The sequence below is a fragment of the Vespula vulgaris genome, chromosome 10 (genome assembly GCF_905475345.1).
Source record: "Vespula vulgaris chromosome 10, iyVesVulg1.1, whole genome shotgun sequence".
Taxonomy (NCBI): domain Eukaryota; kingdom Metazoa; phylum Arthropoda; class Insecta; order Hymenoptera; family Vespidae; genus Vespula; species Vespula vulgaris.
Window position 1 is genome coordinate 7,654,763 of NC_066595.1, and position 25,860 is coordinate 7,680,622.

The 25,860-nt window shown below is 42.0% G+C and overlaps 1 protein-coding gene across 1 annotated transcript; it reads right to left on the reverse strand.

Annotated features, from left to right (window-relative positions):
* Window positions 1–240: 240 nt before the first annotated feature.
* On the reverse strand, window positions 241–1,047 carry LOC127067373 (uncharacterized). The gene is made up of 3 exons (XM_051002216.1): window positions 810–1,047; window positions 557–738; window positions 241–474 (listed from the first exon to the last, which is right to left on the reverse strand). Exons 1-3 carry the CDS (start codon window positions 901–903, stop codon window positions 289–291), a joined length of 462 nt encoding a protein of 153 aa, XP_050858173.1. The 5' UTR covers window positions 904–1,047; the 3' UTR covers window positions 241–288.
* Between the last annotated feature and the right edge of the window lie 24,813 nt (window positions 1,048–25,860).

Below are 25,860 nucleotides of genomic sequence, written 5' to 3' on the forward strand. Positions count from 1 at the left end.
GCGTGACGAAAGTACCTATCGCGAATCGAGTATATCGGTATTTGAAAGTTGTTTCATCGTCTCTCTCTCTCTCTCTCTCTCTCTCTCTCTCTCTTTTTCTCTCTATCTCCTTTTCTTTTCTTTTTCTCGCTTTAATTCTATGAGAAAGAAAACGGCACTATCGAACAATATGTTCTAACGTGGTAAATTAATGTTAAATACGAAAAAAAATTATTGAAATTTCTTGAAATAAATATGGTGTTATACGATAGGACAGATGAGGATTTATTTTTTTAATTCGATCAAATTTCATTTCTTTTTTGATAGAACAGCTATGTAACAGAAAGCACCTACGTCGGGTATAGGCTGAGAGAGAAGAAATTCGCCACCGTCTGGTGAACGGCGTAACAATTCCGATCTTCTTCCTTTACCGATCGTAGTCTTCTCTTTCGTAAATCTTTCAGCTTTCTGTATCTTCTCATCAGCATCAGCAGGCTGTAACACAATAATAATTTTTATTTCATTATTTCCATCGATTAATGAAATTATTATTACTTTGTATTAATCGTTTATTTACCAACAAGTTCGTCATTGTTAACAACGGTTGATTCGGTGGTGGCTTGTTAAATGGTTCCTTTAGTTCACCCTCTTGAACGTTCAAAACTAGGAAGTACATAAAATCGTTCCGTAGTTTCATTTCGTTCATCGATTTAGCACAATTCTTTAAAAATCGTAACCATCTCACGGCAGTTTGTCTGTCTGTATCGTAAAAATATATTAATAAAAGTAGAGAACATAATCGAAGGTTATTTAATTATTAACATTTTTACCTTGTATATTTCTAAGATTTGGTAACATAGTTTTTACACAAAATAGGTTATAATTCCAATCATAAAGAAGCGATTCCTGCAATTCCTGCGCCATTATGAATATATTTCCTTCAAGTGATCACAAATTTTTATATAGTTTGGAGTGGGAGTTCGTTTTTTTTTTTTTCTTTAATTCAACTTCCGCATGATTTATCATAAAATTGAATCTAACGGAACGTTCGATGACAAAAGTATAAAAAGTTATAAGCCCCGTGAAGTTAGATTAATTTGATATCGACAAAAGTTCTCGTTTGTTCGTTATAATTGTTATCTTAGCGCGGCCGATCTAATCAGTTGGTAAGAAGTACCTACTCTTCACGAAATTAAATCTCGACGACAATGCGGACGACCGGTGAAACGAACTCGTCGAGCACTCGGTAAAACCTTTCACCGCGATTGGACGACTGAAGGAACAGGTGTGTCGAAACGTTCGGTCGGAGGAAACGGCCTTTACTTCCGAGAAGTTTTCAACGAGGAAACGCAACGCGTTTTCCGTCAATGCGATCACTAAGATTTGAAAAAGCGTAATTGTTTATTTATACGAACGTAAATTGTCGAGAAAAAAGAAGAAAAGGAGAAGAAAAAAAGGGAAGAAAAGAAGAAGAAAAAACAGAGTGGATAGGAGAAACGAGGTTAAAATAAAAGAGGAGCGAGGAAACGAAGATTATACTTGTGTCGTTGTTAGTATGGCATTGTTTCGACTAAGAAACGACTCCACTTAAAACAATAGAACCATCGGGGAATCGACTCTCGTTCTCTCTTTCCTTATTCTCGGCAAAAGAACGGCGAATGAGGAAATGGAGGATCGTCAGGAAGTCGGGAAGAGTAATTAACTCTTAATTGAATGCAAAGTCTCGAAGAGGTGCACTAAGCAACACGACGTAACGCGACACGCCGAAGGAGACCGAGTGAGAGACACGGTTTTCAATGCTCGCGTCCGAAACGCCTCGAGGAAACGACGTGCGAATGGCAATTTTCTTCATTATTATACTAATTGTTGTAATTACCGGTCGTACTATGGTAATGAGATGTGACAGGAAGGACCGGCTCGAAGATACGCGCGGCTGACTTGCTTCGTTGTGTCCTCGTTTCTCTCTAGTTCAAAGGATTTCAACGATTCGAAGTCGAATAAATTCGTTTATTGTAAGAAAAAGAATTTAAAGAAGGAGACGTACATCGAATAGCTTTACGGAATCAGAGAGTATAGGGTAATTTGTGGGGTTTAGTACGTTACTGAAATGTCAAAGAGTAATTTTCTTTATTCTTTTCTCTCTCTCTCTCTCTCTCTCTCTCTCTCTCTGTTTCTCTTAGAAAACTTCAGAGTCAAACCTTGTTTCTTTGGCTTTGCTCGTACGGGCAATTTCACCGACGCAAAAGGACCCACGCAATAGCTTGCGTCTGCGTTTCTATATCTTCCAAGTTACTACTCCGTCTTCTTTTCCTTTCTCGTCCTGTGTTGACAATATACGTATATTGTTCATTGTCGAGTCTCTTTGCTTTTCCTTTCGACGACATTAGTAAGAGTTTTGAATAAAGCTTAGATACATCGGAAAGGAGAGGATAAAATCGCTTTTGTCGCTTAGGAGACATCGTATAAATGCGTATTAAGGTATGCGTTTGATGGGAGTCGGAACGAGTAGCAGGATGAATATACGGCCCACACAGGCCGCAAAGAGCGGACACTTGGCGCAATTTTATTGTCGGGAAAGGAGGCACCGTGCATAAACGATCAGACTGTTGCTCGCTGACCTCGTACACCTGGCTCATCCATGGCGGACTATCGTGGGACTCTATGAATATACGCGTAGCGCGTAGGTGCGTTCGCTGCTAGTCAGGATATCGTGATAGCGTTTTGCGTTCGAAGGTATGGGTATATGCTATCTAATATATATAGCGTTTATACACACACACACACACACACACTATACCGGAAGAGACCGACGGCCGAGGTGCCTTAGCATTTCAATCGTTGCCGCTCAGCTTCCGATTTAATCGCAGTCTTTTACTTTCCTTTTACAGAAACATTTAATATCTTTCATTTCCGATGCATGAAGAAGAGCGTGTTTTAGGAAAAATGTCGGTTTCTAGATCGCAGGAAAAAGATCGACGGACTCGTAACTCCGTGGTAATTGCCTAGGACGTGTGTCAGGTATAACGACGTGGCCAGGTGAATACACTCCGTTATACCTACGCATCTATTTGTCTCACGTAGGAAGCCGCTAATGCTAGCCAACACCGCTACCTCTCGTACGTGTACTTCTCCCATTTGTGTTTTGTGTCTTTTAACAACTAACTCGTGAACGTCTTCGTCTCTTTGTTAACTCATTGTATTCGATATTTACGAAAAAATAAAACGTATATTGTAATACCAAAAAAGAAGAAGAAGGGAAAGAGACAGAGAGAGAGAGAGAGAGAGATCTGAAAGATAAAAGGATTTCATACAAGTTCAGAGACAAGCTAATCCTCTTGCGAAAAGGGAGGACATTAACGTTTCATTATTGAAATAAGCGTGCACCTCTACCAAGAAGGATATTCCTTTCCAGGCAAATGAGCCTGGAAAACAGTAACACGAAATGCCCCTGAGCTCGATGGTAACTCTTTGTGTACTCGACATACCGTGCTGTAAAGTCGGCCCATTAGCATCGCTCACGATCCCACCGATAGGCAAGAGGGTTTTCTTGGAAATGTTCTCCTCCTTCTTTAACGCCCTTCCAACGAATTTTCCTTATGCTTTCCTCTTTCTTATGGTACGACGTAAACACGTAAAGGAAATGTTGAAAATAGGAAATAACCGGACGACGTGAAAATCTACATTATCGTATCTTCATCGATCCATGTCCTTCACGACGACGATGACGACAACGATAATAATAATAATAATAATAGTAATAATAATAATAATAATAATAATAATAATAATAATAATAATAATAATAATAATAATAATTTACGATACCACTGGCGATATCAACAAATGATCATTGTTTGTTCCTAGAACTAACCAATCTTTCTAAAGATATCAAGTCAAGATTTGCATGTTAATAAAAATAAGTGCATTTTGTTATCGGCCATCTTCTACGTCGTAGTCCCTCCTTTTTTGCATCATTCCAACGCGAGATTTTTCATCCGATATACTCGTAAGTTAATGAAAAGCGTAGGAGGGAATACCGACGATACTAAAATTCGTCCGAGTACTATAATTCGCGAAGAACGTTGCACTTAAATACTAGGATTTGATGCACTTATTAGAATAATTACAGAGACGTCGTTCCGTGTTTTCTAAGAATTCGTATGCCTCGATATCGTTAAATATATTAGAGAAAAGAAAGAAAATTACGCTTGATATCTAGTTATCTACCGTAACAAGGCAATAATTAGGTCCACGATTACGTTTTAAAGCTAACGGTATCCGGGAATTTATTTAATTATTCCAATAACGTGATTTGTTTGAATAATTTTATTACAATTTGTTGATAGCTACGAATTAACAACATAGAGTGCATCGGCAGATAGCAAGAAAAAATATTGTTGGGTATATGATACGCTGGTTTGTCGTAATTTCGAAGCGTTCTCGATGCGCGAATATTCCTCGTTAAGTGAAGGAGTCACGGAATTTTATTTCGCGTTGAAGTAAGTAAGTAAGTACTTACGTACGAGTCCGTGTTACGTTACGATCGGTTAGTTGCTCGCACGAGCGTCGACGCATGAACGAACGAATACGTGTCACGTCGATATCATCGATATGCACGATAAACTACTAACTTAATCTACATAGTTACATAGTTAGAGTACAGCTATTTTCTTTTCTTTCGACGATAATAATTCAATGTTTCTTTAACGAAGATAATATAGTTTGACGAACATTTTGCTTTGCGGTTAAGTTAATTAAGTTCGATACTTGGCAGTTTCTCAATAATTTTCTCAATATCGTTTTAAAATAAAATCGTTACGCAAGAACGGTGCTCGATTTAATGGCTGGATACCGACGAATAAATGTTAAAAAGGCGTAACCATGCAACTAAGAAGCAACGCTCCCACGAAAGGATATATAGCTAGGTATACCATGGTAAAAATTCGACGCTTCCTGTTAAAGCCAAAAATATCTCTCGTTAAATTACGTGATGACGAGAGAGAGGTGGGGGAGATTATATCGATTGCATCGACCGTGCTTGAATGCTCGAACGGTCATCGATCGCAGGGGACGAAGCGATCATCTCTCTCTCTACCGCTGTCTTTCGACGAATTACGCCTTGAATGCATAATAATACATAACTCGCGCCTCTTGCAACGATGTATACTTATTTATATTCAAGAAACGCTCCGACATTTAGGCGGATTTGCATTCACAACGTTCGGCATCGACGTTGACTGAAATAAACTACGCCGTATCGACGTTCCACCGCGAGAAATCGATTGTTAAGACGAGAAAAATCTAATCGAGAGACTTCACAATTTATTATAATTTTTAACGCTGGATCTTACGTTCGATGATACGATCGTGTTGTACGTTCGTGAGAAAATAAATTTATATATAATATAAACATTAAGGATATAGGAAGACAGGAAAAAAGTTCACACGACGATAAGTAAGAGTAAATCTAAGTAGCTCTCTAAGCTTTCACTTGGAATCTATGTAGTGGGTTGACGTTTAACGTTACGTTAACGTACGTATTAAGTGAACGAGCGAAAATCAGGGAAGACGTCACGGCATGGAATTTACATAATTATGCAAACGAACTCTTGGTAATTAGTGTTCCATCGTCGAAATTTGCTTAATGGGCGATTTTACCGAGTAAGCAAGTTTCCTTCGTACTTTCCTTCTTTCCGGTCACTTTCCCTCTCTTTCCTCATTCCCAAGAAAATGCCTATATTTAGACGGTAGCGATCAGGTACCTCTTCGCCAAGAAGGAATGATCTACATATTGGAATGAGAGCGAGCATAACACGTAACGTAGTTATCTTTGGAAGGATCGAAAAAAAGCGGTGTAGCGTTCGAAGAGTTTTGCACGCGAGAGTTGGTAGTGATGTTTAAATGAAATCATATCGAGAGAGAGAGAGAGAGAGATGGAAAGAAAGAAGGGAAATTGGTAGACGGACGGATGGATAAAAGGATGGAAGAACGGAGGGACGGTGAGAGACGTGGCCGGAGGCGTCGCGATATCGCTGTCGGGAGCCTCTCAGAGTAAAACCATATTATTAGAGCGAGGTCTAGCAGCGGGGAACCACCCGCAACCGGCTTCTAGAGACTCGGATTAAACAAGATCCAACCTCCCTTTCTCTCTCTCTTTCTAGCATATCAATCGACTATCGTAGGGTATAGGATTTGCTATTAAATAAAATTTTTCTTTTACGTTTCTTTTATTATTTCTTTTGCTTTTTCTCTTCTTCTTCTTCTTTCAGATCATCGTTTAATATCTATTATAACTAACTATACTTAAATATACACCGTTTATAATATCTCATTACAATTTCATTTGCTTTTCTCGACGATTCAATATACATATTTTTATGCATTTATAATAATATGATTTAATTATTATTCTTTATATTTTCCATTGTCTTTCGAGTACGTATGTGTGTGTTATAGTTCAGATAACAACGTGGACGGATACGGGACGTAGGTCGCAAGGAGGTAAGACGTAAGGCTCTCTTCGGGGACGGAGAAAGGCTGCGTCGTGTGGCAGGGATCGTTATCAGATTCGATCGAGCTTCCTGATAGTTAATTAACGAGTTCATTATGCACCCTTGCCCTCCACCTCAGATCCCTCTGTTTGAGAGGCTCCTGGTGGTGGCGCGCTTGCTTCGCATCGAGCACCGAGCCCAGGCTTCGAGTGAGGCATTGCGGAGATCCTCGGCAGATAGCGCAGAGACCCGGTGGGTGGCGCTATTTTATTGCATCACGACTCCTGGCTGGGCCCACCGCTGGCCCGACGTCGCGCTTTGCACTTTCAGAACTTTCAGAAGCGCTCGTGAATCTCCGAGGAGTTTGCTCCAATACTTTCGATGCGAATCATTTATGGTATATAAATTACAAACTTTCTTTCTTTTTTCTTTCTTTTTTTTTTTTATTACCTTTTTATCATCCATACGATTTATGCATTGGGTCAGGTTTTATCGCATATTCGAATAATTGCATTCGAAACAAATAGAACGATTTTCTCTCTCTTTTTTTCTTTCTTTTTCTTTTCTTTCTTTTTTAATATTGTGTTTTATCCTCTAAGACAAAGTAAGTATAGGTAGCCGTAAGAAATAACACGTAGTACTTGTAATTACGTTAGAAAACGTATACGAAGGTAGGGTGTTGTAAAAGACTACACTTATTCTTCCGGGCAAAGCTAAGGGCAAAAGCATACTATTAAAGAGTCTCTTGCTTAAGCATACCATCCAATAAACGTTCGCGACCATAATCAGTTTGAGCCGTGGACCGCGTCTCCTTTGCTCGTTCTTCCATCTTGGATCCTTCGCTTCCATTTAATTTCCTGGAAAGCGCTACGGAGGTTTCTGGGGGCAGAGGCATCAATCACCCCACCTGACACGGAGGCTGTAATTTGGCTAACCTTCTTCAATGGCCTTCCTATTTTCGCCCTTTTACGAACGTCCTTCGCACCCTGCAATGACTCTTTTCTTCGTTCATCGGGAGTTCTAGATCTCTCCCGATCTTATCTCATTGAAATTATATCAATTTATGCAAAATAAAACGTGAATATTTCTTCTTTTTTTAGAATCATATATATATATATATATATATATATATATATATATATATATATATACACACAACTTCTCCGGACAGCTTCGGCATAACTTTCGACTCGACTTTCTCACAATCGGTCGAGGAAGCAGGTTCGTGTGATTATAGGGGGGGTGGCAACTAGAGAGAGCTCCGAATGATTTACATCCTGGTGCGGCTGAACACCGGTCGACCAAGCCGGTCTAGTTTAGTTCTAAATCCTCCTCCTAAATATCGGCGAACGAGCGGTGCCTCGGCTAGACGCGAGCTGTCCCTCTTGGCAACATTCAAATCTTCTCGCCATTCATAAATTCGTCAGTATGCATATGCTGAAATTATCGAGGCGCCGAGCGGCCCTTTTCGCGGAATCTCTTTTCACGAATACCTGACTCTACCTTTGCCTTCGTCCTTCCTTCCTTCTTTCGGCCATACGAGAATCATTCGGAGTCGTAAAACTTCTCGATCGTTTCTTCCATTTCTTAGAATCGATTTGAACACGCTAAATCGTTTATAAAATTATCGAATCTTTAGGAAAATCTTCGAAACTTGAAGATACTGGTGGTCTTTGAACGAACGAATTTTTTTTCTAACGATTAGCGCTTAATGGATCGTAAAGCAGTTGGATATTTCACGATGTTCGGGATGCATCGGGTATAAAGGTTAGTAGAATATAAAGTTCTTTCACTGTACGATGTTGCACTCGCGTAATCATTCTTCGAAGTGATATCCCTCCTTACGTGGAGCTTTTGTTACGAAGATTCATTTGTTTCTATAGCAAGGGATCGTGACTAGGTAATATCTCGAAACGATTCGTATTTGCCAGAGATTAAATATGGAATCTTCTATAATGACATCTTGCCCTGGTTAAATTTTCATTAGGCAAATTTGCTAATCGTATTTCTCACGATCGATTCTTCGCGAAGCGTACAGAATCGTGTATATAAATTTAAACAGAATTTGTTGCGTAAAAAGTATAATAGTCTTGCTGTAATCGAGATTTTCCATATCTGTCGTACACGTGCCTTATCGGAATATTAAAAAAAAAATTGTCAAGTACATTCGATAAGGCCTGAAATCTCTCGCGGTATCAGTGAATTCCGTGAATTCCTTGAATTCCAAAGAAACTCGCGAAGGAGATGACAGAGATCGAGGCATTGTTCGCAACGAGAGACGATTGTACGCAACTCTGGATGGACGAGAGATTCCCGTAGACTCGATTTCCGTTGGTTACTCGACGAGTAATAGTATCTCGAATCTGTTCGACGCGAAAACGGTGGTCGAAACGGAGTCGCGTTATTATCGAGCTCTCGAACCCGAGATAGAACGGATAAAATCTCGTTCTTCGTGTCGACGATAATGCAGCATCTATACTTTCGATCTTAGTAGAAGACTTTCGCCGTTATCTCAGTCGAGTAAACGACGGCTCGATAAACGATCGTTTAAATCCAAGTCAAATTATCAAGTATAGTTTGACGTTACTCGTACGTGAAAAGTCCTAAAGTAAGTTTCTCTTCACGCATTGCAAATACGTTATTTGTAGATAGTAAATGTTCTCACCCATAGTATTTACTAACAAGACGAAGTATAATTTATTACTCCTCTTTCGGGTTCTTCGCGAATGAGAAGAAAAACTTTCCAAGATCGCCATATCGGTTTCCAAGGAAGGTATACACGATGAGTACGCGATCCCTTTAACGGGCCGAGTGAAAATCACCGTTGCGAGACGCAACTTCGTCTTTCGCACCTCTTACCTTACCGATCGACTTGCCTTTAATGATTATACGCTTGAATCGAGCTCGAAGGATTTCGTAATGAATTCGAACTTGTCTCGTAAGCATCTTAAAGAGAACAAAAGCTAGTTTAGGTCTTTAGCAATATAATACACGTATTCACGCGTATCATAAATATATATAGATACATACATACATACAAATGTATAGATAAGTTTGTAAGAGTGAGCTCAATATTCGTGATCGACTCGCTCGATGAGGTCATGCGAAGAACCTTTTTACATGGAGAACGTTTCGTGCTCCCGTACTAACTTTCTATTCGATGTTGCATAAGAGATTATTACTGCGCGAATGCGCAGAACCCATAACAGGACGAAGGATAAAAACAATTCGAAATTGCTCAGCGAGAAAAGTTTCGCTTTTTGCGAACACCATCGTAAAATTTAATAAACAGACTTTAGCAGTTCGCCAGTCTTACGAGGAATCGATTCTAACGATGCTGAGATTGTAACGATTAATTCGAAAGCAAAGAAAGAGAGCACGCTCCAATTTTTCCGCGATAGAAGAGTTTCTTCGGTTTCGCGAAACTTTTCTTTCTACCGATCGGCAAACCGATCGAACGATCGATTCGACGAGGTAGAAACGACGATCCGATCTCGCAGAGAGGTCCGGTTTTTCGCGAGGGTCATTGTCCAGCACGGGTTATACACATCTCGTTGTAATACTTGACCGCGTGAGCGAACGAGCGCGAGCGCGCGCGCGCGTTTGCGTCTTGCCTTCTCGACGTGGATCCGAGCACGGAGTAATGCAATAATAGGCGTATACTAATGATACAGAGGGGCCTTTCGAAGTGCGCGGGGTTTGCAGCCGGCGAGGATTCAGTCACGTAGTTGCATTAAACTTAATATAAATAATAGCGGTTTGTGGAGCGTCCGAGAGAGCGAGCGCTCTCGGTATATACCCACCTATCTCCATCTTCTCATCCGGCACTCTCCAGGACCATAATACACCGGCCTCTACGTCCCTGGACTCGCCTCCACTTAATAAGCAGGATCGTCCTGAATCACCACGGCAGCCGTGCTCACCTCGCCTCTCTCTCTCTCTTTCTCTCTTTCTCTCTTTCTCTCTTTCTCTGTTTCTCTCTCTTTTTCTATCCTTCCACCTACTCTTTCTCTCGCCTCTTTTCTCCCTTCGGGATCGTTACCGTTGTTGCCGTTGTTGTTTAGCCGAAATTTTCTTCTTTGCTTTCTTATTCTTCTTTTTGCTCTCCTGTTTTTCTTCTCTTTTTTTTTATTTCGAGTACTTTTTAAACGTTGAAAAGTCGTCATAAGCAAAACCGTTAATAAATTATCGACGAGAATAGCGCACAGGGAAAGCGACTGGTTTGATTATATCGGATTATGCGATATTGTGGAAACAAATTTATGTAAACCTACTGAGAGAATTATCAGGCCGTAATGTACGTTTCGTTATAGATAAATAAGTGCTTGCCAACGGGGAGTACATAAAAAGTAAGATACCGTCGGATGAAAGTTGTAAAAGCGTCAAGTCGTGGGCAGGGTAAAAAACGGTAATGAGCGCTTAAATACCATAAATGCATCTCGAAGGCGCTCGAGTGCAATGGCACGGAATTTGATGGGGAGAGAAGAGAGAGAGAGAGAGAGAGTCAATGAGCGAGTCTAGAAGATTGCAATTATACGTCCTGTTTTAAATCGAAAGCCTTTAGAGTTCGATAATCGGAGAAAAGCATGGAAGATCGTGTACCCTACGATCATAGTGTATCCTCCCTTTCTGGAAGGTCTCTTTGATTGAGCGAAAACTAGTCGCCGATGTGCGCTTTCGTAAAGTAATTAAACGTCGTTCGATCCATCGTTCGACGCAAAGGGACGAAGGAGCGTTCCTATCGTCGATGTCCGTGTAAAATCGCGTCATTAGACGTGGACGGCAACGTCGTTCGTCATCGAGCTCCGACCGATTACATTTCCTATATAGTGATAAAAAGGGACAAGATACGCACACCTCAGATTCGAACTCCAGAGCACCGTAATAATAACGCGGAAATACTTTATACGTGGCTAATGATAAATAAATCGGTAATATCTGAATCGATCGAACGAAACCTACCGATCGAGAGGATCTCGATCGAGAACACTATAAATCCCGTCGGGAGTTGGAACAGCCGGCTTTCCAGAGTCGAAGAAATAATACGTGTAAGCATCCTTAGTACTCTCTCGGTCCCTACTTCATCGGCCCCTCCCAACAGCGGCTCGGTAAGCAGGGCCGTTAACGTTATTAAATTATCATATCTGCAATTCAATGCTCCCTGTTCGCTGCTACACGGCGTGCTTGCATGTTCTTACCTTGCATTCATAGTTGTAAAATTCCAACTAGCATTATTAAACCTTCGTCCGCCTTGGGTAATAACTCTTGACAGTGGCGTACTTACGAAATTCAGTGCCAGTCGTCTCCTATCTCTTTCTTCGAAGTTTTTCTCCCGACAATTGTGAATTTTTTCAATTTAATCGACATTAACAACGTTAACAACGCCGCCAACAAGTTTTTACGAACGAACGATATATAATAATATCTTCCGCGATTTAAAATCGTTTCAAAATCGTTCGTAGTAAACGTACGTATGTACTTTAATGTATATGTATATATGTATATATGTATGTATATATATATATATATATATATATATATATATATATATATATATATATATTCTGTCTTCCGTCCACGAAGACTCGATAAAGACGGCACTGAGAAGTCGAGTTACGCTAATTGCAAGGGCGAAGGGGAAATCGAGGCACGTTAGAGCACGTAGGGCTGTAGAAATAAACGTCGCGGAATACCGAGAAACGTCTCGACGATCGTTGACTCGACGGATCCGTTGTCCCCCCCCCCCCCCCCCCGAATGAATCCATTTCCATTTTTAACAGACAATAGATGTTAAGATCGATAAAAATTACACGTCTATGTTCGAGATATGCGATATTATTTATAGAACCACGTTGTTAATTAGCTATGCCCATAATAATAGATGTTCGGCCTTTCTGCTTACGATTCTTTCTTTTACTTACAATAATCGTGCTAATAACAAGGTATCTTTTGCAGTCGCGAGCCACCGAACGTGCAACAGCCACTCCCCCGCCAACCGGCCGACTTTTATCTTTCTCTTGACGGCTGTCTCGCAAAACACAGGCCGAAAGAATGATTTGTATACGTCGCGGGTTTTATAGTGACTCGCGTCTATAAATATAGGCCGAGTCTAAAAATGATTTGTATAGGCTGCCTACCTCGGGCTAACTTTTGCGGCCCAACAATTTCCAAAATATCTATAATGGCGGCCGTAGGGTTTCGAATTCTACCTTTTTCGAGGTCTTTCATAATTACCAACGATACGTACTATATAACACGATAATTACGACTAGACGTGGAAGCTGTACCTTAATCGACTTCCCTTTTCTCCGAGAAATTTGTTTGGGGAAACCATTTTTCACAGTTGGACAGAATAATAATAGCCGGTGATCTCAATTATAACCACATGATTATATCGCCCTCGATCCGGTTCTTCTCTTTCTTTTTTCTTTTCTTTCCTTTCTTTTTCTTTTTTTTTCTTTCCTTCTTTCTTTTTTAAATATTAATCCATTCTGTGAAAACCGTCATACTCGAAAGAACGTTCGGTCGTAAGAACTTATCTTTTAATTCGAGAACAATCTTGGATTAATTCTACACGCTCGTCGGCTAAGAGCCATAAAAATGATATTAAGAAATATGAATCCTTTAACGAGAAACGTGGCTGTGTATCTAGCATATATTGTGCTCGAGCATAGTCGACAATGAGTTCTGGTATCGCTATAAATAAGTCGAATAAAAGGGAAACGATACTGGCATTGACATAGAACGGGCTACCAGGCCGTTTCTGCTAGATAAGCATCGCATATATAAAGCGCTTGGATTCTCCCAGTGTCTCTTGCGTTTTCTCTCTCTCTCTCTCTCTCTCTCTCTCTCTCTTCCTCTCTTCCTCTCTCCCTCTTTTCTTCCCTCTTTCTTCCTCTTTCGAATATCCTACGCGAAACAAGCGGCTATCGAGCGTTCACAGACCGATCGTAAACTATTCCGTTCGTTGTGATAAAAAGCACGTGACGGTCACGTATACTCGTTGCTTCCGCTCGTATGCTGCCGTTATCAGCTCCACGTTCGAACAGAGTAACGTGATCGATACCCTTCGATGCGATGCTGAACGACGAAGCCTTTCTACCTAGTTTTATAGGGTTTCTTGTATAATATGTAACCCGCGATCGGTTCGAGCCGATCGAGCGCGTCAACCGGCTGGACCGCCGTTTATCGTCCGTACTTTTCTATCTTCGTATTGATTTTAGAATCGTTCTATCGTGCGCTTCTATCTTTTGTAAGTCTCCACCCTTTACGCTCGCATGTTCTTTCGATGTCGTTTCGTTCATAATCGTTTTTTTTTCTTTTTCTCTTTTCTTTTCCTATCTTCTTCTTTTTTTTGGAAGATTTCTATCTTATCGACAATAGACGAATATCGAATTTTCTTTGGCCTTCGATCGACGTTAAGCTCGATATCGATTCGACTTTATCGTCCTTCCCTTAGTTCATTCTTCGTAGAGATAATTAAGTTAGGGATAAGACCAACACATAGCATTCGTTTCCACCGATCGGTGTATCTTTCAGATCCTTTTTCTAACCTTCCTCGCTTTTACTCTCGGTGGGTGATAAAGGCACGTCGAGGTTCGCGCTCGAAGTTAATGAATCGGAAGAAATAACTACAATCAGCAAAATATGAATGAGGGACGGCATATCCGTAGATTTGCTTGCGCGTCACGCACGCGTCTCCTCGCGTTTAAGTGAAAAACTACCCTCCGATGAGAAGCCTAAGGAATGGCCGAGCTGATTGCTAACAAAAAGTTTGCGATTTTTGTAGCCATTAAAATCATTTAATATTTAAACTTTCATTAAATATTTTAGAATTAGAGGCAGGCGTCTTATTCCAAATATCAATAAAATAACGATATAACATTTGTTATTCAATTAAATTAAATTTAAATCTAATTACAAATTTGCTATAAAAAAATTCTATAAAAAAGATTATAAAAAGGAATTAGATATATGTACGCGGGTTGAATTCCAAGGGAAAATTATAACCTTAATTACATAGCAAGAGCAAATGGAAGGGTGATTTCGATTACGATGAGGAAGTTCTTGTTCGAAGAAGACAAAAGGGAGTTGGGAGAGGTGGTGGGAGGAAGGTGGTCGGAGATCTTAGCCAAGTCGAATGGTGCCGATTAATAAAAGCGGAAAAGCTTGGCGGTGGAGGTAGAAAGGATTTTCCAGTCACGTTCGTAGCCGGGAACGGAGTTAATTTACGAAATAAATAATATCTTCTTCTTCTTCTTCTTGTTTTCGCGGCGCGCGTCTGTTCCGTCTAAGGGAGAGGACGGGAGAGGAGAGGCGAGAAACGCACGCGGCTCGAGAGGAGGAGACTGAGGTGGAAGGCCTCGCGAACGGAAAGAGAAAAATAAAGAGAGAGAGAGAGAGAGAGAGAAGGAGAGAGATAGGGCAATGCCGGAGAACCGGTAGGAGGGAAAGGAGGGACTCATAAAGCTGCCTACGTGTCGAGCGTAATGAGAACTGGTGATTTTTCTTTCGCCGGCCGCGAATGTAAAAGAAAAATGAAGGTGTTCCTTGTTGGTGTGCGTAGTTTTATGTGCGCGAGCGCACTCACTCTTCTGTGTCTGGTGCGAGGGTGAGCGAACGATAAGAAGAGACTGCGGATAACGTTGCTCGGTGCACAATAAATCCTGCGGAGGCTCGTGACATTATTTCCACGACGATTGCTCGCTCCTTCGATCGAACTCGAGTCGTCTTTTCTTGGTGACGGAAGCCGAGGAGAAAGAACGGTTTCTTCCATCGAACGCGGGGGAGGAGAAGGGGACATACCGTTTTCTCTTGTTCTTCGATAGTCGAATCGAAACGAGAAATCGGAAATCAGTGTCTCGAGGTGAAATAGAAAATATAAGCGAACGAATTCGAAAAGGGAAAGAATAAGACGGAAAAAATAAGGGAGTGAGTGGGTAGTTGTACGGGTGGTACGCGAACCTCGGTCTTTCCTGCTACCTAATACCCGGGGCATATACACGAGCATCATTTTTATAGCGGCAATTTCATTTGAGCCTCGACTCATGCAGTGCTTTCTGATGAGCGAACTAAAGCAACCCTCTCAGTTTCCTTCTCCGCCTTCGTTCTACCTCCGTCTCTACCTCCGCCTCCACCTCAACCTCCACCTCCACCTCTACCTCTACCTCCACCTCCACCTCCACCTTCACCTCCGCCACCTCCTCCTACCGCGACGCCATCTTTTCATTAAAACGCTTCATCTGTGAGCCGTGCCGAGGCGCTGCCCTCCTCCTTCGCCCGTAGGACGAGGGGTTCTCGGGAGGGTAAGGAGAAAAGCTATAGGGAAACCAAGAGGAAGAGATTCCGTTGTGGATGCGAGAAAGAAGAGGAAAAAGAAGAGTAGAAGAAGACGAAGGGGTGGCTGGCTTCGCCGAGTTTTCCTTCGTTTCATATCTCAACTCACACCATCCTAGCTCTACCATCCCCTTTCTTCTCTCTTCTTTTCCTCCCTTTTCTCTTCGCCTCTCTCCTCTCCTCTCTTCCATTTCCACGTCCCGCAGGCAACTACAGCTAGGCGTGCTCTGATTAATGCCCCCGCTAATAACGTCTTCTCCCCGGGGAAAACTCGAGTCCACCACCACTACTCCTACCCACCCTGCCAAGACTCGACGCGAGCGAACGTACCGGTCTTATGCGGAATTAAAAACACATCTCGCATCGAGCGCGAGATATTGCGACGCGAGCATTGTCCAGCGAGCTTTTTCCAACGGCTTCCTATCGCTCTGTTCAAATGCGATACGAACAAAAAGAGGTCGAAGCTTTAAATATACTCGTAATACTTTTTCTTTTTTGTTCTCTCTCTCTCTCTCTCTCTCTCTCTCTCTGCTTTCTTTCTCTTAATAGACGCAATTTGTGTCGAATTTCGATATCGCAGAACGTTTCACCGAAACGATTATTTTCTGAGATTGGTATCACGAGTGCTTGCTCTTTGTTTATCCTTCAAAGGATACCTCTGTATATCGTGTCGCGACACAATGCCGGCGCACCGAGATCCTTTTTTCGTTCGGGAGTCTCGGCTCTTTCACGGAACACGTGGAATTCCGTGCAAAGTGCAGAGCAAAGTATCCGACGATGGGCAAAATCTAGAGTGCAGCGAAGAAGAGGACTGTCAGACTGTCGTCACCTCCGCGAGTCTTTGGCGTTGATTAATGGCCGTAATATTCTTCTCCCTTTCTCCGCCATCCTCTTATCCTTTGCTACTACCCCTATATATGGCGACCAAAGCAAGTATGACACGAAACGACGTGGTACGACTCAACGAGACGACTTCCCGTCGACGTTGTTGAATTTCACGTGCCGAGACTCGCCGGAACTTCTCGGAAGTAATTCTCTCCAGGCAAACACTGCTAAAACATCGAACTTACCACTATAGGACCGTGTCCCTTTCCCTCCGCAACCCTTTCAGAATTAATATTGCTAATTGAATTTACGACGAATCTATGGAAGACTTTGTTAAAGGGAAATCGTTAGAAAAGAGAAAATTATAAGAAAAATCTTTTCTAACGATATCGGAGATCATTTTACAAGCTAATACCTAAAGTGGAATCTGAGACAAGGTGTGGGGGAGAGGGGGCGTTCAACAAAAAGTAATGGGAAAAAAGTAATCGTCTCGACTTTTCAGGCATGGAGTCGGCTTTCCGAGTATCGCGGAAAATGTGGCGTCCTTCCGATAGGCTCGAACGAGTAACAAATCCTCGTCGAAGTCCGTTCGTGTACGCCAACTGGACAGGGCAGTTTAGTAATTAGTCTCTTATAATGGTACACGGTAGAAGCTAGTAGACGTCAGAACCGTCGGTAGTCTCGATGGTGTTGATCAAAATCATTTTATTTCCTTTTGCTCTTGCGTAATACGGCTGGCCGAGACAAACGTTTTACTCTTTATTATCGCGTAAATGGAATCTATACACGATGGATTTTCCTTGTTTTTACAAAATTATCTACATCTTCTGCATTCTTAATATTCCGTATACATATGTATGTTAATAAAACGTAAAAGATTGTTTTCACGATAGATCAGTAAACGCTCGCATAGTTGAAAGTATATACATATATTCGAGGCGTTTCCTTAGATCGGAGAGGAGCTCGTTCAGTCACGTCGTGGCAACTTTTATCGCATGTTGCTTCTTACGCTTGATCATTTCCGCGGATAAGATCGCGAGGATGGTAGCGACGTAAGGGGACGAAGAAGCGTCAGGGAGAAACAGCGGCACCCCGGCCAATCAGGCCAAACCGGACGAAAGGGAGGCCGAGGATGGAATCTCAGGGCCAATAAGCGATGCAATCATGTCACCTAGCTTGCTGGAGCGGGCTCGAGCGGACGAGCGAGACGAGGAAGAGACAGAGAGAAAAGGGGAGGAGGAGAAAGATCGACTCGTCGACGACGTGGAAGGTGGTACCCATAGGCTGTTCCCACGTCGTTAACCAACCGGGTCATCCCACCTTCGTTGTTCTCTTTCGAGAATCTTCTTCTCTGCCGCTTGAAAGCCGCGACTTTTTGCATTCGTTCCAAGGTCATTCGCTATAAACCGCGAGTTACGCCTTCGTGACAAATTAACGCGCGCCGAGCGGGATCAAGGAACTGCTTTGGAAGCTTGACGTTTTTCACAAAAGAAGAAAGGAAGCTTTGGAAGCTTGACGTTTTTTACAAAGGAAAAAAGAAAAACGTAACTTTTACGATTTTTAACGTAAACGCAACTCTGATATAAGAGTCCCAGCACTGATCCGATATAAGAGTAAAAGCACTTTGTGCAAGAGAAAAGGGCAAATTCGATTCAGAGAGACAGATATATATATATATATATATATATATATATATATATATAGAGAGAGAGAGAGAGAGAGAGAGAGAGATAAAAATCGTGCTCAAGCAGGCGTGACAGCTCGTTAACCGTAATATTCGATTAGATCTCGATCGGTTAGATATCAGCATGAGCATCTCTTACATACCTGCTCTCCTCTTACTCGAACGAACCTGATAACTCCGGCAGACCATTTCTCGATGATTTCATACCTTTATCGCGAAATAATGATAATAAGGGAACGATGAGAGACGAGAGATCGAGAGGACAAGGAGAGCGAGAAGAAAGGAGACGACGTTCCTTGATGGTTAAGAAGGCGGTTTAATTTTGAAAAAAAAATAAAAGAAAAAGAAGAAAAAGCTGGAATTACACACGCTTCATCCATCGTTCATGGTGATCGCCCTTGTAGGGCTTCGTGAAGTTAACATTTTCAAATCTATTTCGATTAGAACTTTCTCGTTTACGAACGATACCTCTAATGATTTCAAATCGTCTAAGGAAGAAGGAACCTTAACCACAAAGCTTCTTTCATCCGACAAAGTAACTCGATACTTTTTCTCCTTTTTATATTCCACGATCTTATCTTCGTAACGATATTTTGGAAAGTCTCTTGAGGAGATCGTCGAGAATTGCCGTAAAACGTAGCGTACCGGTTAACTATCAATGCGAGACAACGAGGCAATTTCTATACCGTTACCGATCGTCCGTAAATGCGATTTCGAATTAGAGCTCGTTACATGGTCGTTCCGATTAGATTAATCGTAATAGAGCCGCCTAACCATCTATGAAAAACGAACAGATGAATGCACCGTGCTTCGCACTCTCGTAAAATTACACTGGCTTACCGGCTTGCGGCACTGCATCACATCTGAAGAAATCTTCTTTGGTAAATTTATCTATCGCGCGATCGATATTCCCTTTCTCTCTCTCTCCTTCGGAAGAGATAGAGAGAGAGAGGGAGAGAGAGAGAGAGAGAAAGTGTAAATTTATTTATTAGTTTATCACGTTTCTTAAATCTCATTTATCCAATTTTATCGAGATTTGGTTAAATTCTTTGAAACGAATTGGTTATTTTTAATATAATATTGACAAGTGTGCGTGTGCGTGTGTGTATATGTATATGTATATAATTATGCCATCTATTCGCTAGAGTAGAAGAGTGATCTCTATTAACCCCGTGTCGTAGTCATCTTCTCCGCTGATAGAGTTCAATTTCGCGGAATGCAGTCGACTGGTAGTCCAGGAGCTCGCACGACGCAACGTCATTACGCACACGTGTAATCCATTCGATCCTCGTTACTACGACGTCTTTCGCTGCATTAACACCTGCGCCAGAGAATATCCATCTGTCGATCGTGCCAGACGATTCGAATTTGTCCATTAAACGTACACGCGTTGAATTATGTTCTTCGAGTAGATTAGAATTTTTCACTTTTCTTACTTTTTGTTTCCTACTGTCATTTTGTACACTAATACATTGTACAGGAGTAATCACGATTAATATTACGATGTAAAATGATTTCTATCGAACACAAAGTATACGAGAGAATTATCTCGTTAAAAAGTAAAATGAAATTTCGGTAAATCACGATCAGTCGGTTATCTAAAAGCATTAAAGGAAATTTGCTTTCTTCGCTAGAACGCTAGACGTCGAATACATCAAAAGACTTTCACGTCATGCGTTTTTCAAAACGGAGATAATCCAGCGATTAATTATTATCTCTAATTACTAATATTTTATTCCAATCGCAAAAAGAAAAATGTGTTTCCGAACGAACAATGGGACGAACGTAACAAAGGAAGATTAGAAAAAGAGATAGACCCCGTATTATAATAATAAATCCTTTAAAATTCCAGTTGGCGCGATAAGGGCTATTAAAATTTTGCATTAAAACGTTTAACGTCGCACATGGCATGAGTATAAAAGAGCTTTGTTTCCACAACGAAGTAGGATAGGTTGAAAATCTACAGGCCGTAAGGACGTGCGTGTTTATAGATGTAGTCGAGTCCGGTTCGTGCTCGCACACGTACGTTCTCGCACACGCGGTTTAACGCAGCAGGTCGGTGCGATATTTGCGCGTTGCATTATCGGAGGCTCATCTGCGAGCGCGCATATAAATAACGCCGTCTGCGATATGCCTTCTCCCTCGTTTAAAGGAATAACCTGAACTCGCGATCGTTATTGTAATACCATTGGCTCTCTCGCCTCGATCTTCGATAAGCAACGTGGCTCGACTTGTAATCTTGACCGGCATTATTAACCCTTAAATAACCATGCAACGGTATTACGTTAATTTAAGTAACATTAAAACTTTCTTTTCATCAATCGAACCTGACGATTACTGACAAATTTCGTTCGACGATGTTATTTCATTTAACCCATATGAGTTTCGTACGAAGAACTCAATTCAACGACGAAGTACAAAATAGGTGAGAAAATCGCATCTACGTCGATAGTATAAACGGCTAACTGCACACAGTTTGCTCGAAGAACAAGGGGGCAGAAGTCGTGTGAGATCGGGTGGTACGATAAATCGGTCTTACCAATAAAGTTCGTTACCTCCGGACACGCACGGTCGTGTAACGAAGGAGAAACGTCAAATTAAGTGAATTACGTGCATAATTACGATGCGTGCGTTTATCGTTCATCGACAAACATTCGTAATATGGGGTTACCAGTTATAGCGAAGAGGCATGTCGATGAGACTCGCACGAACTCTTCGCATTTTGAAGAGTAGGAAAGAAGAAGAAGAGAAAGAACAGAGAGAGAGAGAGAGAGAGAGAGAGAGAGATAACTCGTGGAAACGAAGAGGCAGATGTGAATCGTGTCTTATTTAATGCCCTAACCTTGCTAATTAATCATCATCAATTAAAGTAGTGTAAAAACGTATTTAATACGTTTCTAAATGTTTCTAACGTCTTAGAAAAGAAAACACGTGGGAGATTGGTCGGAGTGGCTCGTAAAAAAGTCCATGCACGATTCGTTTCACATACTTATGAAAATTCTTCATGCGACGATCATCGTACGGGGGGTCTTCTGGCTCGGTTGTTAGGCGGAAGTCTAACAGCTAGTTTTGCAACGAAGTGTCAACGCTACGAAATATCACACGACCGATCTCAACCTCGTATTACGCGCCTTCGGCGCACGTTGATCGACGCGACGTTTATAAAAGTGATGAGTTTCCCGAGTTTCACTCGGGCCACGATTGTAGAAGGAAGATTGTAGTAAGAAGTAGAAGGAGAAAGAGAAGAAGGAGGAGGAGGAGGAAGGGAAGCGAGTCTACCCGTGTCGCACCGCCCGATGAATATCTATGGGGTATGCAAAGTATTTCGTGTTCGCCATAACAAGCACCTCATTGACCCATTGCACGCCAGGTATTACTATTGTCTCTACGGACCGAGGTATAGAACCAGTTTACTGGCTGGGTGGCATCAGAATTCAACTTTGACTTCTCCTTTTTCCCCTTTCTTTTCTCTCCTACGTGTGAATCACGGCCTCGTTCGAATCTATCGACTTTGAAAATGAGATCCAATGGAACGGATATTTAAAATGTTTATTTATTTAATCAACGTTATTGAAATTCATTCTTAATAGAAAGTATGTAAAAAGAAAGAGAAAGAGAAAGAAAAAGAGAAAGAAAGAAAGAGAGAGTAAAAAGGTCAATCGATTTGGCATAATGCGTTATCGCGAGAAAGTATCGAACGAGTAGTATGGTCACGAGGTGCGAGAATCTCGATTCTTCGTTCCGATAGAATCTCTTTCTCTCTTTGTCTATCTCTCAGTCTCTCTTTCTTTTTCTTTTTCTCGGTCTTTCTGTTCCTGGCCAATTACACCCGCGAATCGTGGAGGAGGCAACAACGAAGAAAAGCCAGTTGGCACCGTTGCTGTCGCACTCCTGCATACGTTAGCTACACCTACCTCAACTCAGTTCAGCTCGGTGAGCTCGAACGAGCAGAGTTCGTTCCCACTTTCCTCTCCCGAAGGATCTTATCTACGCGTTGTGTTACGCTCGCTCTTCGTGCACGTCGTTTACGTACCTTAAGCAGATCGTTTTAGTCTTGCCGTTTAACGGCGAGCACCTCCCTCGCTCTGCTCTCTTTCTACGATCTTCGATCTTATGAACGCGTTCTACCTCCTTCGTGTAAAGCTGACGTAAAGACGTTCCTGCGAGTAGGTACATAAAATCTCGATGGAAGCCAACGAATAAAACGAAACTTTTTTTCCTTTATACCTTTTTCTTAGAATAATTCTTCCGTTCGCGACGTCTTTTTCTTTTGCTTCCTTTTTCTTTTATTTATTTATTTATTTTTTTTTTTCTATTTTTTATGGCGAACCGGGTCATGTCACGAGCGTTGCGGTCGTCGTAATTATTTCGAATCCCATCGTACATAATAATTGTACCTTCGTAGATTCGATTCGGAATACAATGGTGCGAGCATTTTTCTAAACAATGAGACACTGAAAATGTACTAACGTGGAATATGATATCGTGACGGATGAGAAAGACAGTATATGTTTGTATTAATTAAGCAGCGAAATGGGTAGCATCGGCTAGGAATGAATCGTATATATCTTTCTTTCTCTCTCACTTGGCATACGCGTGCACACGCTCAACTATGGACGGGGCTCGCGTGCGCGGCGAAAATTGCGTTTCCTGCTCATGCCGATAATCTCACGGGGTTGCTAGGTATATTTCCCCCCTTTTACAATTAGTTCTCTCCTAGCTCTTAATCACCTTGCTTCTTCGCGTTTATCTTGAATTAAAAGAACCTACATCGTCTTGAACTTATCAACTCGTACATTGTTTCCAATTTCAACTTTATAGTCTAGTCGATCTATGATATCAAATTAATCTAAGATCGTGGATCACTTCTTTTCTATTCTCGTTCGATCGTTCGATCGTAATCTCGATTAAACGATCGTTTTCCCTTTGCTTCCAAAAGCGATACGTAACGGCCCTTGAATTATTCATCCCTTGAACGGCATTAATTTATGATAAAAAAGAAAATCTGCATTTATTCGGGCCTCCTTAAGGAACACTTATTTTTCCCTTGTTGTGACGAGAACTCGGCACGGAATCCCACTCGGGCTATAATGTTTCTTCCTATGTTAACCCCTGCTGTTAAGAAACGGCATTGAGAACGGCTATAAAAATTATTCCAACTTGAAGATATTCCAATGCGCAGACATGCGAAGGTATTGTCTCTGCAGGAGCCTCGTGGTATCGAGTACCTACGTTTTTCTGCTTATCGTATATCAGCTCACTCGGATCACGCACGAATTCCATCGTCGTGTCGATTACGAAGAAGACTTACGAATTGGCTTTCAGTTTTGCCATATTTTTATTTTCGAAGCTTTTAACTTTTTGTTCTCAACTTTTTAAAAAGTGAGAACACTGACGAGAAAATATGAGGTTAACGATATTCAAGCTGCTTCCTGGGTGTTAACCTTTCTCTTTCTCTCTCTCTCTCTCTCTCTTTCCGTCTGTCTATCTCTCTCTAGCTCGGTGAAACCTACCGTGGGCCCAGAAAGAGAGAAGAAACATATGGAGCATCGTTGGGTTAGCGTGCGGATTCGCAATGTATCATGAAAAAGGGGAACTGAGGAAGGGGGGTCTCCGTAGCCACGCTCGTGTGGCGTCTTTCCTTCGGTAGGGCCCCGCTCGATACCTATCGCTTCCAGAATCGACTCGCGTAATTGGCCGCCTAAGAACGTACGATATTGCACCATGCAAATGCGCGCGTTCGCCGAGAGACGAGAAAGGAAAAAAGGGCTAAAACGCAAGAGCAGGAACGTTCGCACGGTTAACCGTGCGCTCGGCCATGTCCATCGAAATTTATTCCTTTTAGCAAAGGTGCTAACCGTTCCCTTACGAAATTGACGATCTTATCGATCTTATCGTTTAAATATCTTTTATAATCATCTTCTTCGTTAAAAAAATTGTATTCGATTATTACGTGGTAAAATCAAAATTTATATTTTATACGATGAAAGTTTGTTGTGCTTTTCAAGACACCGTATAGATCAGAGGATTCCCACAGTAGTCGAGCTTTAACGCACCGTACCGACATGAAGTCGTCATTTTTACGATCGCAGAATTTAACGGACTCGAGCGCGGCTCATTAGCGGGTCGTAACTAAAACGGCGAACGCTCGGAGAAAATAGGCGACGTTAACGCGCCGTGACAGAATAATTTGCGGGCTAAACGTCCCTTCGGTCTCATTAAAAATCTCCGAGAGAGTCGAGAACTGCGAACTTCCAAGCTGAGCCTTGTGTTAATACTCTTCCACGTGTGGTTACGTGTATGTGGCGCGCGAGCACCATACATATAGGGTGTCCAGTTGACATTATTTCTCAAAGATATGCGAAAGAAATTCGATCGATAGAAGAATTTCTGTAAGATCGCGAAGATCCAGGAAAAGATCCTTTTTCAAAGTTCGTCGACATTTAGATTCGATCGTTCTAACAAATACGATCGGATTTTCGTCGAACGCTTATATGAATGCACGTGAAACATCCTGTAGATTGTCTGTTTTGTCTCCGTACGTCCGAGATTGCTACGTTCACGAAGGACACAGTACGAGAGGTTCTCTTAATTGGTCGGTTTTTATCCATCCCGGCAACAAATTGTTCGCGTTGTAGGTATGCCGGTTCAACCCTTTCCCTCCCCTCCCCACTCCCCGAAGAAGGAAGAAAGACGAAACGACTTTGCTAGTCGTAACAAGTGAAACGAGATAAACGACCATGATGGACGAGAGGAAATCGCATACGCCCCGCAGCTTTTCTTCTCGCTTTGGTTTCGCGAAGGAGGAGCGAAACGATAGGAAGGAGTAAAGCAACCGGAGGAGCCGGGCACCGCGTTACCACTTCCGTGAAATTCTGAAAGCTCCGACGTCGTTTAATCGCGCAACACGACGATTTATCGTCCGCCATGAAGACGCGCCAGTTGAAACTTTCCGGGAAAACCGAAAGTCGTTAAGGTGCTTCGAGGATCGTCTCTGGTTTCTTCGATATCGATCTTTTCTTACCCTTCTTCAGGATTCCTCGCGAAACGAGCTTTCCGCGTTTCTTACCGAACGCGTAATATCGATCGAGAACGGCTCTGCAGGTCCGGTCGGATCGTGAGTGAATCGAGCGTTAGTGCGCGCGCGCGCGCGCGCGCTCCTACTCCTCGGATCTGTGATTCAGACCTCGCTTTGACGCCAATCGTTGTTTGGTTCGATCGATAAAAATCTGTAACCGGGTGTAAAGTCGAAGAAGAACGATCTTCTGGTCGAACCTAAATGCATCGAACTTGCGTCCCGGGAGCGGAATCGCATTATCGCTTCTGTCTCTTTCTCTCTCTCTCTCTCTCTCTCTTTCTTTGTCTCTCTCTCTCTCTCTCTTTCTCTCTTTCTCTCTCTCTCTCTCTCTCTGTTCTTCTTTCATTCTCTCGTTCTCGAACCGATCGAGTCGTAGCTTTTTCTCCAGTTCTCCCACCAACCGAGGCGTCCCTCGAGGTGATGCCCAGGGACCAGTTCGCTGGAGATCAGAAATCAGCCCGAAAAGC

Excerpts from the sequence above, each read along its gene's own strand:
- LOC127067373 (XM_051002216.1), bottom strand. The coding sequence starts at position 903 with ATGGCGCAGGAATTGCAGGAATCGCTTCTTTATGATTGGAATTATAAC. Across the intron at positions 739-809 it reads AAATCTTAGAAATATACAAG|ACAGACAAACTGCCGTGAGA; the intron begins GTAAAAATGTTA and ends TTTACGATACAG. Across the intron at positions 475-556 it reads TAACAATGACGAACTTGTTG|CCTGCTGATGCTGATGAGAA; the intron begins GTAAATAAACGA and ends ATTGTGTTACAG.